At 42.6% G+C, this 20,661-nt stretch overlaps 1 protein-coding gene across 4 annotated transcripts in view; it reads left to right on the top strand.

Moving 5' to 3' along the window:
- pard3bb (par-3 family cell polarity regulator beta b) overlaps positions 1–12,295 on the top strand; it is a 204,251-nt gene extending 191,956 nt beyond the window's left edge. For all 4 annotated transcript variants that reach the window (XM_030111978.1, XM_030111977.1, XM_030111976.1 and 1 more), the window contains exons 24-26: positions 10,805–11,014; positions 11,221–11,364; positions 11,556–12,295. In XM_030111978.1, the coding sequence (XP_029967838.1) occupies positions 10,805–11,014; positions 11,221–11,335 (325 nt within the window). In that variant the 3' untranslated portion in view covers positions 11,336–11,364; positions 11,556–12,295. The remainder of the gene's footprint in view (positions 1–10,804; positions 11,015–11,220; positions 11,365–11,555) is intronic.
- Positions 12,296–20,661: the final 8,366 nt, after the last annotated feature.

Here is a 20,661-nt window from a genome sequence, read left to right as displayed (position 1 = left end):
TTTTCAACAGTACTTTTTTTTTCTTTTTAACGGAATCTCTCTAAACAATAAGATGACTAAACCTTTAATGAGTCATAAATTATAACCTCCTCACAGTACCTATCTTTTCAATTTAGCCTGAATTTGTTTGAATCACGTACTATTTATTCATGGAAAAACTGAAAGATAGTTCATTCAAAAATACATCTTTTAATCAACTCCCTCGCTGCTCTTGCTAGACTGCTACTGACACAGAAATTAAATGAATGATGTACTATTTAAATTCAAGGACAGCCTCAAAAATAAAATAAACGTGTGTGTGTGTTTCTTTTTCTGTTAGACAAGGACAGATATCAACATGCTCTCATAAGGATGGTCCACTTTGTGAAACCTACTATAATGCTTTAACCAGGGTGAAGTGGCTTCAGACTCAGTAGATCTGAATATGCGTTGTGCTGCAGTGGCTTACAGCCGTATTGTTTTCAGTCTTCAACGTTGTCGCAGATTGCAGCTTTCTCCAGAGAAACTATGAAAGCGGTAAAACTATAATCACTTAATGGTGGTCAAAAGGTGTCAGTTTTAGCTGATTGATTTATTATCTTTAGTTTGCATTTTTGAGTCCAAATTGAGTCTAAAGTTTCCTGTTTTTAATGAACTACAACAACGTATTTGTTGCGTTCTGTGTTCAGTAGGGGACAAGACGGACCTGCAGCAGGTGGCGAGGGTGGCACGTAACATCATAAACAGACCACTCGCCCTCCCCTCTGAGACACTTACACTGACTGCTGACAATCCAGCTGTATTTTAAATTACCCCGCCCACCCGGAACAGTATCTGTTCTCGCTGCTGCCCTCTGCTTGGAGATATTTATAGGCTGTGTTCACACTTGTCATGTTTGGTCCACAAACCAGTCCCGGACGGTATACGACTGCTGGGATCCATTTATGGAACCCCATCAATCTTTGGATGTCTGTTAATGTAATCTGGTGTGGTTTGACTGGAGAAATACCGAAGACATGTCACTGTTTAATCAAAGTCCATCATAATTATTGACGCTGTTTCCTGCATTCATACATTTTATAGTATGTAAGGTCCTAGCACACAGTAATTCAACATGCAATCTTTTGCATTTAACTCAGCTTCTTCTTCGGTACAGACCATATCGCAAGTATAAAATAACAGAATATATAACATAATAGAATACACTAACTATTTGCTAGTGATTTAACTTTTCATTTGTAACTGGAGTGGCTAAAGAAGGATAAACACTTCTATTTAGATTTTCACAATAACGTGACGCTAACGGCACACTAATGCTGGAGTTGTGTAGATGTGCAACAGGTGAGGTTATATTGCGGCAGCAAGTTCATCTGTCGCTCCATCAGCTCGTCTCACATTTGACTTGTTGATCCGATTTTCATTCTTTTCTTCTCTTCTCTTTTCTTTGTGAGGAGCTGTCTGCAGGAAATCGCCGGCCTCTGTCATCTTTCTGGCTGCAGCTTTGTCGCTCACTTTCCAAATGGCATGGCCATATTATGATGGGATGTGAAACACCTCTCCAAATCCCCATTGTTCTGCCCTCTCTGTGTTTCCGAGGCAACAGTCTCCTACCATCTGGAAGGCCCTCATCCCTCAGTTCCTCTCATTTTCCTCTAATGGCTTTCTCCTCTGTCCTTTTCCCATCTCATTTCATGTTCCACTCAGTACTGTTTCCTGTCCTTCTCACATCGTGGTTTTTTTTTCTAAACTTCTTTGTGCTTTAATTTGATCCTCTCCTCGTGTTTGGCCATCCTTTGTCGCTGTCACTTCTTCTCTTACTTTAAGTACTTACTGTATTACCATACACTTTCATTTGCTCTCCACTATCCTCTCTTTTTATCCTCCTGTGGTCATTTCCTCCCTTTCCCCGAGTGTCTCTCTCTCTCTCTCTCTCTCTCTCTCTCTCTCTCTCTCTCTCTCTCTCTCTCTCTCTCTCTCGACACTTCAGCTGTGTTCTTTCTAATACGAGGACTTTGAATTATGCACAATCACACATTCATAGTCACACACGTGGCACGTTTCCAAATGTGTGTGCACAAACACTTACATACACAAGGGAACGTAATCATGTTAGTTTCCTCCACTAGTATGTAATTCATGCATGATATACGGGTGGATTAATCATACTTGACAGAACTTTATTGACAAAGACAGATAGGAGCCTCTGAACGGTGTTTAGTTTCATTGAAATGGGAACGAGTGAGTCCGCAGGCTTGTGTGTGTGTGTGTGTGTGAGTGTGTGTGTGTGTGTGTGTGTGTGTGCTGGCCGCTCTGAAGCAGGACCCATTATTCTCAGCAGATGCTGACCTTCAGCATGCCCGCTCTCTGGAGGGCAGCACTTGTTTCCCTGCCTTTTTTTTTTCTCTCCCCCTTCTTCTTTTTTCCCTCCTCTTCTCAATCACCCTTCAGTTTATTTTCTTCCTCTCCCTCCGTCTCATTTTCCTCTCCTTTTGTGTCGCTTATTTTTTTTTTCCATGCTTCTCTTCCCAGATTCATAACACGATCAATCTGAAAGTCTCACTCTTGTAGCTTTCATTTATTTTCCTCTGTTTTAACATCTGAGCTATTTTTTTGTCCTCATTGTCTGCATCTTCTCCTCCGTCTATTTATCTTGTCGGTTACATTATTGGAGCCTTTTTTGGCGTCTCACCTCTTCTGTAATTGACCCGTCTCATAAAGAAGCGCTGCATTTGTCCTTCCTGCATCGTGATATGACGATTAGCGCTCCTGGCTCTGTCTGGTTCTTGTGCCCGTCCACGTTTCCCGTCTTCCTCTGGCCTGTCTGGCCCGGCCCTCTGTGGCCACACGTCTTTGTCTTCTGTTTACGCCGACTTCTTTACATTCACCTACCTTCTCCCTGTCCTTTGCTCTTTGCTCGTCCTGCAGAATACAGATGAACATTTCGCTCCTTAGCGGTCTGCTCTTTGCCTGTAAAGCTGAGAAAACTGCCGCTCAGTCGCGTCTGCACGTTTTTTTTCCCTCCAACTTTGAAGTACTCGCACATAACATGACATTAGCAGGCACGTCAAGGAGCAAAATATTTCATCTGTTGTATGTTTTGTCTGATAAATCAATCCCCAGTGAAATAATGCTTAATCTTTGGTGTTGCATGCTCTCGTTCAGCTCCTCTTGCTCGTGGCGACAGACCCCGGCGTGCTCGGTATTCATGGGCTCTCTGGTTTGGTGCCCTCTCCGTGACTTTGGTTGCTAAACCACAGCAATTCTGTCAAAGTGAGGCTGATTACCCAAGAGTTTTGTCTCCTCATATATTGCTTTTTTGTGTTTACCAAGTAGGCGATCCTAATGCAGATGTTTTTATTCACTGTCGGAAATGCCAGAAACAACAAAGGCATGATTGAAAAGGAGCTATAGCTTTAATTTCTGAAAGGTCAGGCCTCCACCTGACTCACAGGAAACGCCACATTGCTTTAATGAAACAGTAATGGAGTCACTTTTTCTTTTTTTAATGAACAAATGTGTTTCATATCTACATTTTGAACTCCCGGCTAGCTTCAGCATCACACCACCAACCAAAAAAACCAGGAAAACTGTGACCTAATGGCGGTCTGGTGAGGCTCAGGCATCCAAAGCAGTGCGGTTAATTTGGGGGAATAAAGTTCCTGGTTTGACTGAGTCACTGCGAGCTTTCATGTGGGAAATATTTTCCAGTGGGGATTTCAGTAGTTTGCCTCATCATCGGTATGCACAGCTCATTACTTTTTACTTATTAACCATTTTTGTTCATAAAAAGTCAATTCTTAACATTCAAGAGTCGATTCAAATTGTTTTGCATGCATTTAATCATTTCAGTGTTTTTATAAATTTTCCCTGCCAGCTGAGAGCTGTTCATCTTTATTTCTTCACTGTTTCTTCAATAATAAGAAACATCTATTTTTCTATTCAGTTATTTTTCTTAATCAATCTGGAAAAAAAAGTCAAATGATCTCATTGGCTGCAATGACTGACGCTTACACTGGGTAGAAGAAGATCTTTTAACAGCAAACTAAAGAAAACTCGAGATTAAGATTTTGCATTTTTATTCCAGAGTAAGTCACATTTTCTTTTTTTTTCTTTTTTTTTGATGCTGTTCCCTGTTTTCTGGCATTGTTTCCTGGTTTGGGTTCTGCTGATCGATAGATTGTCCTTCTGAAAGCTTTGTAAACAAAGAATGAGTCCAGTGTGTTTACATTTCAAATACCTCTGTTCATCAATACTTGAGTTAAATTTGCTATATTGTATAAATTGAGCATGCTGTTATGTTTTTCTTCCTGTCAGAAAGTTTCTGATCACCCCACATTTTCACCATGTGAAAACCCGTGACCCATTGGCCGAGTTCGAATCTTCCTGTCTATATTTAACCGATTTGCCGATTCTGCCATAGACGTCACTTAGCTTGATTTGCTCATTTTAATAATAATAATAATTAAAAAAAAAAAATTAAACACCTTTGGAATCGAGAACAGACCGAACTTCCAGTGTGTTCATTATGTTCATTACTTTGTTATCTAATCTGGCTTGTCTTGAAAAAGAAAATTTTCAGTGATTCTTCAATCGCAGCAGCATGTTTCATCATATTGACATTTGTCACCTAAAAACCTGAAGTTTCCCAACTGCCACTGCCCCGTTGCTCCAACAAATGGTTGTTAGTTTTCTCAAATGGGGCTGAAGGTTTGAATGTTATGTCTATGTATTTGGCGTGGCCCCTTTATCCCAGTTAATAATACCCTTACTTAACCTTTGACCCCGTCTTCTAAGTGTTTGGTGGGAACTGATGGAGTGTCATGTGACTGAGAGAGGTCAGAAGTCAACAGAGGTTTTTGGAGTCACGCACACCCCAAACGTTCAACCAACGCAAACCACGCTGACAGCTGAAACAACAGAATACCATCACACACACACACACACACACAAACACACACACACACAGAGTATGTAACCACTTAACCATAAGAAGGAAAACAGCTTAGTGTCTCATTGAGCTTCTCCTAATAAAAGAGAAAAGGGCTTTCTTTGCGGCTTCGGGCGTTGCTCTTAATGACTCGGCTCTGTTGTGTTGAGTTTATTTTTACTCGCTACCCACTGTTAATACAGCTCCAGACGCCCAACACGGTACCTGTGCAGCGTGTGCACGCAGCAGCTGAGCCCGGTCTTTTCTCTTCAATACAGACAGCTGCCAGCCTTCTCTTCGTGACGCATCAGTTGGAGAAAGATTTCCAGCTTTACTTTTTCCTTTCCTGGTCTATTGCTGCACACGATGCCACACATGGCACTGCATCCTCACAGCTGCGCCTGTTTTTTTCTTTATGAACTCATGATTCATACACACAAAATGACATCTCAGCTGGGATGCATGCATGGGTTGTTTGTATTCCCGAAAAGCAGCGCCAACTAGTGGCCTGACATGCAAGCTGCATCGCTTCCAGTGTTCCTCACGCTTCCCGTGTGTACAGCCATTGTTTTTTAAAATGTTTTTTTTTTTCTTTTACATCAAATACGTGATAAAGTCGATACTCTTAATCAGTATTTAAACAGTCCACAGCAGGCACATAACATGTTTTTTTTTGGTTTGTCAGCTTGTGGTGTAAAGCCAAACATAATTGCTGAGAACAGAAGACGTTCTGCCTTCAGTTTAATCCCGGAGCTTTTCTGTCAGCGTGTCTCAGTAGGATTAAATTATAGCAGTCTCAGGAAAAAAAAAAAATCTGTGCTCTCAAAAAAAAAAAAAAAAAAAAAATATGATCGTGTATCGATTTCTCACAAACCGCTGGAAGAATTTTCAACAGATAGTTGGATTCGGCTCCCGGTGTCAAACGTTTTTCGATTCAGCCACCGGCTGCTTGTTAGTCAGATGTGCTCATAGCGGCCGTGTGGTTTGGCTTGACTTTGTGTCTCACTGGCTTCTTTGATGAGGGCAGCCGGTTTCCTCTGAGTTGCACAAAACGTGGAGCTGCTGGATTTTTGAGGGAGACTCGGAATAAAAGAACTGATTGCACAAAAATATTCATGCTGTGTTTTGTTTTTTTTTTTTTCCGTGTTATTTTCCTAAAGCTATTATTATTCTAATTTTAACAGTTTAGTTTACACTATAACAAAAAAAAAAAAAAAAAAAAATCACTCCACATACATGAAATTCAACCATTATCTATTCATTACAACTGTAGCAGAAGGCAATGAGTGTGTAAAAAAATATGCAAAATGTGGAGCTAAATAAAGGGTATGTCTGTGTAAAAGGCCAGCAGATTGAGGATCATCACAGCTGTCGTGTTACAAAAAGAGTCAAAGAACCAGCGTCTTTAAATCCAGACTGAAGTGACTGGACTCTGACCCGAATGTTAAAAATCGCATCGATCCCAGTGATCTTTATTGTGGAGTCGCCACACTGCATCTGGTTTCCATTCTCTACATTACATTTGGAGTAATTTAGTTTCTTATAACAAAACCAAATAAGTTGTATCATTACAAAAGGTGACAAACCGTTCTCGCTTCTCATTTTCATCTAAAATGTGATTGTATAATTTACAATAAATTCACATTACTGTGTGAACTTTAAAACCAGGAAATGTGATGCTGTTTTTTTTCATCTCCTTGCAGTTCTCCAACAAACAGTCTTTACTCTTTTTTTTTTTTTCTTCGTCTTGCTCAGATAGATAATAAGATATTTCTCCGCCCTTCATTATTTTCCACTTAAGCCTTTATTGCCTCGTTGTTTGGACTGTGCGTGAGTGTGATTAAAGCTTCATAATGAAGTATGGCATTAGGAAAATGAAACGAAGTTAAACTTGTTTTAACTCCAGGAGCGTTACATCACGCCAGCTACTTTTTCACCAAATGACATTACCGCCGCAGTTGCGGAACGATTTCAGGCTATTAATCCGTTTTATTACCAGACTGTCAAAATAACGCCGCCCTCATCGACAGAAGAATCAGACGGAGCTGAATGCAAACCGACGAGATAAAGCGCTCGCCCAACTTTAAACCCAAAATCGCTTTTTAAGTGGATACTGACACGAGGTGGGTGACGATTCAGCTCCATAAAGACTCATAAAGAAATAAGTGAATTAAAGCTACGGGAGTTCATTTCCTCTCCCCTCTCTCACTCACTTTGAATATTAGTCTTTGTCTTGCGCCGTAGCTCTCCGTTTGTTTTGTTCCCTCACCTTGCGCGACCCCCCCCCCCCTTCTCGTGATGATGAAGCGTTGCCGTTTGCGTTGAGTTATTCTGATGCGATCCATCTGCAGCGTGGCTGTCACGGACCGCTTTAAGCTCTCCCTCTGACTTTTTTGAGCGAGTCTCGGCTGATAGATGGCCGCGTCCGCCTTAATGAGTGTAACAGCTGTATGCGGCCCCCTTCAAAAAGAGCAAGTAAAAGTGGGTGTGTTTGTGAGAGAGAGAGAGAGAGAGAGAGAGAGGGGCAGGTGCAGGACATATAACAAGTCCTTGTTTCCTCTGAAATCCATCAGAAATCTCTTAAATACCGGGGAATTAGAAAGGCTCACATTACTCTCAATTACTGTCAGACCTGTGGAGAAGCCCCTCCAATTATCCTCCAGACTATCTGACCTGTGTACCGCCGGAGCCCCGTCCGCATAGCTGACGGCATTAAGGAAGTCATCCCTAAACAGGTATTACGGAGCTGCGTTTCACTTCAAACCGACTCCTCAATGGCGTTTCTGTTCCGCTCCGAGTGTTTTCAATTTTTTCATTTTGGTTTGATGACTCTCTCAATTATGTTGAACTAGCTGTTGCATGCGCCAGAACGCTGCGCTCATTCATTACATCTGTTTCTCCCATTCTAGCTTTCCCCTCCGTCTCGTATAGCGCGCACAACACACACACACAGACACACACACACACACCACCAGCCTACTCATTTGGTCTTAACTCCTCTCCAACTGTGTGCCAATTTGCCTCCTCCAGAGTACATGGGGTATGGGGGAGGGGAGGGGGTGTGATTAGGAGCTAGTGCTGCATTTAACTGTGTGTATGAGTGTATGTGTGCACGCACATTTGTGCACTTCTATTTGTGTGTTTATGCACAAGGTTCCCTCCCAGTGTCTCAGTGTCTGCATGAGTGTTTTAGTTCTTGGGTGTGTGTGTGTGTGTGTTTGTGTGTGTGTGTGTGTGTGTGTGTGTGTGTGTGTGTGTGTGTGTGTGTGTGTGTGTGTGTGTGTGTGTGTGTGTGTGTGTGTCAGTAATGGGTTCTTTCCACATTACTCGGTAATCCCCAGCTGCTGTGCAGTGCTGACTTGGTTCCTGGAGGGAGAATTCCAAACTTGCCTCCGGATTTACAGTGGATTCCCCGCAGATTACCACTGGATGCTGGTGCAACTCCCAATATGGAAGCTCTCCTGACACACCAGGGCTGCAGTGATTCCTCTCATCTTTGATTAGATTGTCAACTGTTTTACTTGGAGTCAGTGAAACGTGTGAACCGAGCAGGCTGTCGGCTTTCCTTATATGAGCAAGATGTGGGAACACAAAAACACACACCTGTTCACACACTGTGTGGATTGCAGTGTTACACAGGGAGAACATGTTTTCTCCTCACAGGAAGGCCCAGGAGCTCGGACGTGACTGAGGGGTATTTTAGCTGCCAGGCAGGAGGGGTTAATCATCACACCAGGTCAGAAATAATCCAGTTTGAGGGAATCAATGAAGGCTGTGAGCTTGTTTTCAAGCAGGTCTGTTAAATGTCTCTGCTACGCTCTTATCTTCAAACCTCAGTTACTGCCTGCCAGCAGTTTAACAATGTCGCAGGTCACAAATAAACACAAGTGGATTGGTCAGAGCCATGGCTTTTATTTATATTTCTATATTAATAGTTTGTTTTATTGTTCTTTATTGTCCTGTTGCCACTGACAGAATTTGTCCCGTCGTGTCACCATAACTCCAACACTATAAGTGATATATCTGGTAAAATACTTCAACAACTGTGAAAGCAGAGAAATGGAGTTTCAGGCCTGGTGCTCTTCAGGACTTCCTCGCTGTGACCGTCTCAGACAAGCGTGTCCGACGCTCGGAGCATGAGCCGCTTGGTTCTATCAGAAACACACGTTGTTATTGAAGAGCTGCCAGATACTGAAAGTAGACGTTATCTTTGACGACAGGTCCAGAAGCACTCAGTCAGTCACTCACTGCACATGTTTTAACAATTCTACACCCATAAAAACTAAATAAATCCATGTGTCATAAGATTAGTTCTTCTCTTCCTGTTTCTTTTTTAGTTTTTCACATTTTCTTTTCTTATCTTTTGCATATTTTTTCATCCATTTTTACCCAATTGCTTATAATCATTTATTCATTGACATTAAAAAAAATGCTATATTTATTGAAAACCTTGGATTAACTAAAAAATTCTCACTACAGATGTTCTTTTGACCGTCCTCCATCTTGTTCCTCCTGTCCCTCACCCTTCGCCTTCACGCCGCTCCCCTTCTTATCTGCCTCCTCCACTCCTCCGTGCCCTCTTCACCTCCCCATCACCTCTCCGCCGCTCCTATCTCTGCCTCGCTGACATTATCGTGTCCGGAGGGGGCCGAGCGCTAAGTGACAGATTGACTGACTGATACGGCTGCAGGTGTACAGTTGCAGAGGTGGAGAGCCGGGCCTGCAGATCGGCTGGCATGCAGACTCGTAAAACGTCTAAAAAGACAGATAGAGAGAGAGAGATACGTGGACGGACAGGGCAGCTGGCCGCCCCACGTGTTGGTGGGCTTTTCCTGCTGAAGAGCCGATATTGAGGTTATCCAAAAGAAATACATAGAGAGAGAGAGACGTGAGAAACACAGAGCTGACGTGCGGGAGACAGGTGACGGAGAGGCAGAAATACGACGTGTGTGTGTGAGTGTCACACGCTTTAACCGCGGTGGATATGGAGCCATGAGGCGCGGAGGCAGAAATCCCAAACATGACGGGCATGCAGTTAGTTAGAGACTTTCCGCTGCTGACCACCCAAACTGACACACGCAGGCGTCGGCGTGGAGACCACCAGCGCGCCGCATGCCTGCGCGCTCCCCGCAAGTATTTCTGTCCACATCTCAGTTTGAACTAGTCTGTCCACATGCATGGACGTTCGCGTTAGCTGTGTGTGTGCAGAGAATAGTTTTCGGCAGGTTGTCATCAATAAATGAGCCTCAGTCAACACATTTACCGTTGAGCTGGCAGCGGCGGCGTATTGAAATTAGCCGGTTCCAAGACAAAAGATTTTCGCAGCAAAACAACGAGAGGAAACTCTTAACGCGGCATTCAAAGTGCCAGCAGTGGGCTGATTGTGTGTTTTACAGCGAGTAGTTTCAGGCAGAGTGGGAGATTAAAGCTGCTTTTCTGTCCTGATGTCTTGCGGCTCAATCATGTTTCCCCGCATTGTCTTTTTCATTGGTGCACACATTTTCTGCCACTATTCCGCGAAGACAATAACACACGCCGATAGCTTTTTGTCCTCCTCGCTAATATAAATATAGCCGTACTCTGTGGTGAACAGTGAACTTTTAATAGAGGTGTCACTGAAATGGCATTCGTGAGCTAACTTTCCTGCTTTCTGACCACACAGTGACTGCATTGTTTTCTCATTATCAACCGGTTAAATGAGCATCGTCATGATTAATAGCATACTGCTGTTTTCCTGCACTCCACCCTTTGAAAACCTTTAAAATGAGTTAAATACATTAAGGCAGAGCCATGGAAGGGTTAATCGACAGAAAATCCAATTAAAGCACCCGAGTTGTCTCTGTAAGTCATTCATCTTAAAAACACTATAACTTGTTTTTTTTTTCTTTTCTTTTGCAGACGAGGTCCTCTGGACCCAGCAGATTATCCCATGCAGCCGTGGCCGGGTCACTACCCCGGACCACCCCAGGCCCAGCAGGGATACCCTCAGTCCCCGGCCTACCCCACCTCTCAGCCCGGCCCGCCGTACTCCGGCTACCCGGGCGGACAGCCGTACCCGCGTCCAGGCGACCCCCGGGGCGTTGACCCCGGCTACTACCCCCACCCAAAGTAAATACCTGCCGGAAAGCTCATTTCACACCCCGATGCCAGATTTAGTTTGTGGGCATCAGACCTGATAACAGTGGGAAGAACGTCCCGACTTTGATTTCCATGTTTGGTCCATGGTTCTTACTTTTCCTGCTGGGAGAATGTCGTCTTCCTGTGGTGTTTTTTCATTCTTTTAACACATTTTTTATTTATTTTTTAATCCCTAGTTCCCAGCAGAGAGGGCCCCTGCGGCAGGATGTGCCCCCCTCTCCCACCCCTCCGCTGCGTGGTCTGCGGTACGACACTATGACCCGCGGGACTGGAGGGGCAGGTTACAGGTAGAGGCAATTTGTGGACGAATTCAACTCCAGGTACTTTTTATTTATTTATTTATTTATTTATTTATTTATTTATTTATTTATTTATTTATTTATTTATGTCCACTTCAAAATCCTTTTCCGAACCTTGAAACTTTCTGAATGAAGCCTGTTGAAGCATAATTCTAAAATAGTGCTGAACATGATCGTGAACAGGTTAAATCTGATGACTTTTTTGCTTGCAGCCGCCATGTGGAGTTCAGTTCAGACAAACCGGCACCAAACCAACCCACGACGGAAGAATGCCACGAATGCAGCTGTGTAGACAAATAAGATCCGGTGAAGAAAGAAAAAAATCAAAATAATGCTGCTTCATACGATGCAGCTTTTCAGCTCTGAGTGCTCGGGAGAAACAGAGCTGAAATCGCCTTCATTCTCACGCTGTATGTGCCGTTAGAAGGATACGGTAATACACAGACAAACCAGGTACAGCAGGTTAATTACAGAACGGCCGCCGGCGTGACGCAGAACGTCACGCTGTTTAAAAAAGGTTTCCATTGCTTTGAAATTTGCCAGCATTGAAAGTTAGCAGAGTTTCAGAGCTTTTCCACCAGACTGATTGAATCGGTCGAAGCCACAAAGGTAATTGGATCCATTCGAATCAGACTGCTTACAATTCACACACAATTCAGCTCCGCTCAAAAAGCCAAAAATTCAGCACATGCTAAACATGTGGTTATTCACTTTTTTGTTTTAGTTTTGTTATGATTCTGTCATGAAACCAAAATCTTTCTGGAGATTGAAGCAGTTAGTTCCCATCAGACCGCATCCACAGAATAACACAGAGCTCTCTGTGACGCTGTCCTGATTTACAGATAGGGAAAACGCCACTTTACCAAACTTGTGAAAGACTGAAGAATCACATGTTTCCTGTAGCCAGTGAATTTTCACTGCATGAATCATCTCTTTGTGTCGTGATCAGTTTGATTCCTTTGTTTACTCCAGAAACTCCGCCTGGCTGCTGGTTTTACAGCACACAAGAGACCCTTGTCTTGTTTTAGTATCTATATATATATATTTACAACCCAGTGCTTCATCTTTGCTAGATGTCCACCCACGTACATGCCAGGGCGTATTAGCAGTGCTGGACTTCCATTTATCTTCAAAACGTGACGTTATTTAAATCACACCTACTTGAATGTATCATAAACCGAGTTAGATTTCACCTCGACAGTCATCTATATTTACTCCATGTTGCTAGCCTTTGTTTGTAGAATAAATTCACGATGTTTTATAACCACTCCATCATAAGATGTTCACTTCAGAGATGAGTAACGCAACAAGCAAGAATGTTTACTCAGCGGCACACTATAGAACAAAAAGGTGACACGCTGATGCTGTTTGATAAATCCCACTTGTGCATTGATCAAGACATGATCGGCATTCTTCACCCCGAATGTGTGTGGTCATAATGTTATGGCTGGTACATGTACTGGAGATTGAATATTTAACATTTCAAGATTAGAGGGTGTTTTTTTCTTCTTCTGCTTCTTTTTCTGTAATTGAAACTGAATTCCTGTGAAAACTGTTGTGAAGGAAGTTTGAGTGAATGAAAAACAAAAAGAATGTAAAATATTTAGTTTCATTTCTTGGAGGGATCTGAAGTTTAACTGGAAAATAGAAGGAAGGATCAAAGGATGTTTGGCATTTTACTGTTACAACAGAATTTTCTGAAAGAAGGAATTAAATTGGGGAAGAATCCAGAAATTTATGCAAATGAATTTAATGGGTGAAGGAAGTGGGAACGAAGGGATGAAAATAAAGAAAGTAAGCAAGAGATTTTGATTTGAGGAGATGGAGTAAATCATATGATTGTTGAATGCAGTGTAAAAAACCTGAAGCCTGTGTGCTTTATGTAATGGTGGGTTGTATTTCCTGAATGTAGTAACTTTGGATATTTTACAAAAATAGTGGCCTTTTCAAGCTATCATCACCTCAAGAAAACAATGTTAAGAGTGCGACCTGATGGTCAGCTCACCCCTGATAGTACGAGGAACTGACACTGAAATATTTCACGTCCCCTTGGATCATCCGGTTCTCTGCTCGATGCAGCTGCAGAAGAAGTTCCTGAACCCTGAACTCTGTAACTGTACAGAGTCTGATCTGATGTGCATCTATATCTCAAATACAGGAAAATGATTTCCCTTTTCCGGTCTTTTCACCTCACGAGTCACTATGTGCACCTTTGAAGTTGCACACATACTTATCAGCTGTATCCAATGCATATATTAGATGTTTTTCCACCTTGAAGACAGAAAACAAGCAAACTTCTACATAGGTTCTGTTGCCAGTGTATTCCTCGAATGGTTTTCACTTCAAATGGTGCAACACATCCATCCTGCAGGCCGGTTGAAAAGATCATTACAAATACACATCGGAACATATTGACTTGAATGCATGAATTATGAAATAATGAACACTAACAGGAGCGCCTGATGTTTAGACCACCAGGACCTTTTCCTCATGTGTGCCCAGTGACCAATACCACATTACGGATAATCGTCTGTTCCGCGGAGCAGAAATGTGGGAATCTGCAGCTGATGGGTAATTAGATTACCAAAAGGTCACTTTTATTCCATTTGATGATCATAGTTACCTGTGTATCACAGCGTGAGGACATGCAGAACCCAATCCTCCTCCCGGGGTCACATGAAGCATTTTGGTGTGGTTGCTCTTAAATGAAATGTGTCACACTCCTTTGAGGCAGAAAAAACAGAACCGGGAGGCAGACGTGTGTGTGAGCGCGTGTGTGTGTGCATGAACACCAGGCCAGTGCCTGATGATGGCTTTACATGAAGATGTATTTCTGTTACTTCACTGTTAACCAGCATACAGTTTGCATGTGTGTAACTCTTAACAAGCATTATACATATTTTTATTATCTTGTTTTTTTGTTTTAATGAAAGTTGATGTTATCAGAGCCACAGGTTGTTTGATTATTGTTACCATGATACTTTAAGAAGGAGGCTGTTGTCACTTTTCACTAGGAATTGGTTTTCCATCTTCATTTTACTCCAAATACTGTCACACAAGCAGGTTTTAACATGTTGCAAACATCTTTCGTGGCTCATTTATGTTTTAGCAGTACGTTATGTTGCACAAGTCAAAGGTACTCACTAAAATGTTTTAAATGTAGGGTTTTGGTACTCACGGTTCTTGTACAGAAAAAAACCATTGTATGAAGGAACCACTCTAATAACCCCTGTTGAAGAAGCGTAGCCTTTTTTATGACGCCGTGTTGAAAAACAAATCGAGTTCAAATGTTGTAACAATTCTATTGTTTTCCAGCATTTTATATTTATGTATATAACTTCTTTTTTGCATTAAAATACACTTTCTGAAATCCATTTTTGCTACTGATGTCCTGATTTTAATGTAACAAGATGTAAAAACATGCGCGCGCACACACACACACACACACACACACACACACACACACACACACACACACACACACATTTGTCTGTCTTTAAGTTACAATGCATGCCCAGCACATCTGCTAAGGTTAATTAAATATGAGTCAGGAGAAATTATTTCCCTCATGTCCCCCATACCCTGCAAGGTGAATCATTAACATTGCCAACCCAATTTAGTCCATCATTTAAGCAGCTGATAAATTGTACCTTTGTGATAAGAGATAGATGTTGGCCCCAAATTAACGCAGGACTAATTATCAATTAGAAAAAAGAAGATAAGGAACACTGATTGTGGCAGAAAGTTTTCTTAGTTTTTTTCCTGGCGTGATGCCATCGCCCTGCCGGGTCACATCCCCGGGCTTAATAAGCATTTAGTCACAGTGCGCGGCTCGAGGTGCTTTCCTTATTTGTCAGACGCTACCGGTGCGCGGTTCGCGCTGCAATCAGAGAAGTTAGCAGTAATGAGACACATGGGCCAAGGAAGTGTTTTATCAGTCAAGGCCTAATTAGCATATCCCAGACCTCGTGGCCAATGGGGAGAGGGAGAGGAAGTAATTAAATTCTCCTGAGTCACTGCCAAGGTTCAATATGGATCTGCAAAGTGTGTCTTCGTACGTTTCCGTGTGCCTTGCTCTCTTTGTGAGGTCCGGCTTGTGAGGCTCACTCAGAACTGACTGGTTTAAGGTTGATGGGTGGGCTTTACAGGTGATGATGGACAAGTGTGAGTGTGTATGTGTGTGCACGTTTCATGGCCTTTCTAGGGGTGAAAACCAGAGATCCAGACCGGCTGGATTGAGTCTCTTTTGCAACCACCAATTTACTTCACAAAGGTAAGAGTGTGTGTGTGTGTGTGTGTGTGTGTGTGTGTGTGTGTGTGTGTGTGTGTGTGTGTTTTTCTACTTCCATAAGGGAACTCATTCTTGGCAGACAGGTGTGATCGAGGTTGGAGAAAGTTTTCAATAAAGTCATTATTCCCTGAAATGATGAAGCCACAGTTTTCGGTGGGCGTGTCGTCTTGACACTGCATTTATAAGGTTCTGCTTTTGTAAACACTTCAACTTGAGAGCAAACATTTTTTTTGTTTTAGGACCGAATTAAGCACTTGATTGTGATGGTTAAACAATAATGGACAGTGTGTGGGAATCCTTTGTGTCATGGAAGTGTGTTTTCAGCAGTGTGTCCTTTCAGATCCTGTTTATTGGGTTCATCTGGAAGTCATTCAAAAGTGTTCAGTTTGTCTTTATCAGCAAGAACTGAGTGATCAGTTAGCTTAAAGCTTTATCCCCTTTATTATCATGCATATTTACTATTTACCTATTTTTTTTTTTTTGCTTCACATATTTTCATTTCTATTTGTGAGATTTTCTTGATGCTGTAGAAGAACTTTTTTTTTTAAACTGAGATGGGTTTTTGAACTTTCTGTTTCCATATTGAGTATGTCGGATCTATACACCACCAGGACCGTGTAGCTGAATATTTATCTTATTGCAGGTCATAAATGTGGCTGATCAGAGATCAATCTGACCTGGTTCATGAATCCTGGTCGCTGTTCTTGTGCAGACATGATTGGGTTTGTTGTGGCTATATGCTGGTAAATTTTGGTGACTAATGTTGTGTTTTACCGACTGCCAAACAGCCTGAATGTATGAAATAGTCATTGACTGACTGGGTGTGTAATTGCCCCGACCTCCTTTTCAAAGGCAGGTTTGGCACACTGTAATTATTAGCAGTTATTATTAGTAGTTTTAATAAGCACTGTAAACCATTGTAATTAGGATTTCCCATTATGAGTGGTTGCCAGCTCGTGGATGTGTGAGTGTGTGTGAGGGTGTGTGTGTGTGTGTGTGTGTATCTGCTTGGCAAGGTATTGTTCAGTCATAGCTATTATTGGCAGGCTGGCAGCTGTTTTTTGTTCCCCTGACTTCTGATTGTTCTCTGCGTACACACCGGGCTTCAAGGCCATCCTCCAAACTGCCAGGCATCCAGAAATCCTCATTAATTATTGTCACCGCGCAAACCGCGCTTTCTCCGCACCCGTGGACTCATGAGTCAAACTTGACAGGAACAGATCACATCGCCAGTTCGGCGGCGCGTCATGCAAATGCGGCGCCGTCTTTGTGCATCTGCACTCTGGTGAGTTTAAAGTTTAGCTCAACATCGACTGAAACTGATGCTGCACTTCAATTTTTTTTTTTCTTCCCCCCCACAAATCGGCATTGATATTCAGAGGCGATAACACAAGGGCAAACTGTCAGGTTTTCATTTAGTCATCACATTTTAATCTCCCGTTCAGCACTTTTGGACTCTCCAGTCGAATGTTCGACAAACTAACTTGATTGGCATTTTTAAACTTTCACCAAAACAGTGTTTTATGTTCCTTTGTTTACCTGCATTTAATCTATTTGGGTTCCAAAGCTGTAGCCTATTCAGTTCATCACAATCATTCAGATTCAGACAGTTTGGTCAACAACAGAGCTGACATACATGTTTTTAAATTCTGTGAGGAATTCAGAGAGGGTCTCGTCACTGAGCGGGATCCTCCGGTCGGGGCACCGTTCAGCCTGAACACGCTCGGCCTCACCTCCAGTGTAATCATGTCATCACATTTGCAGACCAAACAACATGTGCGTTTAGAAAAAGGCAGCGCATGTAACGTGGCGGGGGACAGGACAGCTTCCACCGCAGTGAGGTGCCTTTAAATAGAAAAGCCCGCACACCCCCGGGGAGCAATATAGTCATTACAACAGTGACAGATCTCTAAGTTGTTTGTGTCTCTGCCTCATCGGGAGGCAGAGGCCTTGAAGGTCCTCAAGCTGTCCCACCGACATCCTATTAGACAGACTCAGTGCAGATAAGGACAGGCTTTCCATTAGGGTTAAGTACAACACGTTGTTATTTTACCAAAAGCATCGGAGCTTTTATTCCAGAACAAGGACATAAAAATCAGCTTATTTTTTCTTCTTCTATGCCATGTCGTGTTTGTCATCGCGTAACGATGTTGAGTAATAACTTCTTTGATTTGTTGATGCTGGTGAAATGATCTATGTTTTCAAACACACCAAAATTTTAATCACAGCTGGTCTTAAAAGTTGAGAATCACCATTTTAACTCTCACCTATTCAGACCACTGAGTTCCAAGTTCATACTCCAGGAAAAATACTGGAAGTTCCTTTTTTTTTTCCTTCTATTTTGTTTTTCCCTCTCTGTCGCGAAATGCATGAGCAAACATCTCTTCTTTTTTCCAGACGTCTGTTCTAGTGTGTGTGTGTGAATCCATTTGAAAAGAGGAGACAGTTTTATCTTCACTGTGGGAATGTGTGGACGAGCCACTGACCACATCCAAGAGAGCCGAGGTTAACTGCTGGCTACAGTAAGTGTGTGTGTCTATGTGTGTCTCTATGTGTGTGTGTCCTCAGAGTCACATCCTGACAGGGTCATGGACAGTGTATTAAGGACACTCAGTGTGTCCTATTAAGTGTCTGTGTGTAAAAATTACATTTCCTCTGTCCCTTGTGCACAGTAATGACTTGTGGTAAACTCCGCTGGCAGCTGTTTCCCCTCTTCCCGTCCCCGTCCCCGTCCCCCCCCCCCCCCCCCCCCCCCCCCCCCCCCCGTACCAACACCACCACCACCAATACACACAAACACACACTTCCATTCACTCCCACCGCTACTAACCTTGAGGCATCTTGCAAGCCCGCACACACAGTCTGCTGCTCTGTGTGTGTTTGAGGTGAATGAGACGCTGAGGGGTGGGTGTGTGTGTGTGTGTGTGTGTGTGTGTGTGTGTGTGTGTGTGTGTGTGTGTGTGTGATTAATACTTTTCTGTGAGTCGTGTTTATTGCCTGTTAGCACTGTGTGCAACTGTAATAATAATCAAAAAGAGTTGTGAATATGCAGAGCTCTGATGCTGTTGGACTGTAGTGATTGTCATTTGACCTGGAGAGGAAAAACACAGCTTTATGTGTGGGTGTGGGTGTGTGTGTGTGTGTGTGTGTGTGTGTGTGTGTGTGTGTGTGTGTGTGTGTGTGTGTTTATAGCCATAAAAGAAAAAAAAACACTGAAGTAACTTTGGAAGAAGGCAAGAAAACATTACTGATTAACTCAATGATCAATTTTTTTTGCACATTTAAAGTTGCTGTAGGCAGGATTCCGCCTCTCCGCCATCTTGCTTAGGGTTACCTAAGCAAGATGGCGATTTGACCCATCTAAGATGGCGATTTGAAACCCAGCACAGCCAATCCGGTCCTGTTTTCTCTGATATCACGCCCTTACGCAAGTTAAGCCCCTCCCACAAGAACGTGCGACGAACGCCCCTCGACCAATCACGGTTAGAGCCTCAGGGGCTCTTCTGATTGGTCAAAGATACCTGGAGCTGTCGAGATTCCTTTTCAGCTCAGAACAGAGACAGATGGAAACGCTGCGCCCTCGCGGTAGTGCAATTATGCTACACTCCTAAAGGATTATCAATGGATACTCTAACATTTAATCCAAAGAAAACACAGAAAATTTAGCATTGACTAGTAAAATCCTGCCGACAGCACCTTTAAAGCAGAAAGCTTCAGCAGTTTCATTTTTTGTGAAATATGTTTGGATCTCACATCTAAACAGCTTCATCATAGACTCGGCTGACTAGTCTAATGAACCAAACACTGGACGACCAAGTCCAGCTCCAGTGATTAAATTTGCTTTGAGATGAAATCAGGAGTTTGGTTTTTAATTATTCTCTGCTGTAGTTCTGATCAGCTGTCTTGTGACCTTGCAAAGGTGAAGCAGCGGCGTCCATCAGTTAGCTGTTTGTCAGGAGAAGCTGAGAAATGTTTGCATCATTCGTTTTATTAGAGAAGATCACTGTTGTTGTTTTTTTTATTAGTTTTCTTCACACAAAAAAAAAAACAACCACAATGGATCAATTCAAATTTTATGAATATGATTCTTGTGTTTGTTCGTTTAATTTATGTTTTCCTTCCCGTTATGACCGCCCTCTATTTTACTCACTGATGCATCTTCTCATCTCGTTGCTTCTCGTGACGTTCAGCATTTTAAAGCGAAACTGTGGCGCCGTGTTTGTTACCTGCTGTTTTGCCTCGGTGACCATTTCAATAAATACTAAAACAGTTTAATTGCTTGTTTAGCGGCGAGCCTGCAGTGAAGCCCGACTCCGTGGTCACAGCGAATTCAGCCCACGAGCGAACATGAAATTTCAATTAGTGGGAGAAAATCGGGGAGTGTGGAGCTGTCACTCAGCAGCCGTGACAACTTTGGCATTGTTTCATCAGACAATTCACTGTTGTTGTTTGTTCCGAGTAATATTTCATTTTCTAAAAACATTACAACAGAAATAGCCACAGTGAAAAGCCAGATAACCCACAAATGACCGTGCTCCCTAATTACTGAAGTTAAGTCGATTCCATACCAAAAAAATTAATATCGAACAGAATTACTGGAAATTACTTTCCCAGTTTCTGTTGCACCACTGGACTATCTGCACATCCGCACATGGTTTCAACACAGTAGGTGGATTTTTACTGCCTCCCACAACATGTTTCTTGATGAGGACAACGTCACAGAAACTGCAGCGTGAGGCGTCTTGTGGAGGACCAGGAAAAGGTTTACTGATGTTTTATCCTAAGTTAGATAATGAGTAGTTGTAAGAAATTTTCCAGGGGTCTTTTTTGTGGGTCATATTTCTGTAAGAACACCTACATTATTTCACCAGAAAAGATGTGCAGCTTTCAAAGAAAATCATGAAGTGACAGCCAGGTAGAGCTCACCGAGGAACCTGCCCATTGGTTTCATCTGAGGGGACCTGCTCTGTATTTCCATTTTTGGTTTCACTGTGATGTTTTATCAATTCGGTGATCAGATGATGGGG

Source organism: Salarias fasciatus, chromosome 16 (assembly GCF_902148845.1).
Source record: "Salarias fasciatus chromosome 16, fSalaFa1.1, whole genome shotgun sequence".
NCBI classification, from domain to species: domain Eukaryota; kingdom Metazoa; phylum Chordata; class Actinopteri; order Blenniiformes; family Blenniidae; genus Salarias; species Salarias fasciatus.
This window is presented reverse-complemented; position numbering and strand designations above follow the sequence as displayed.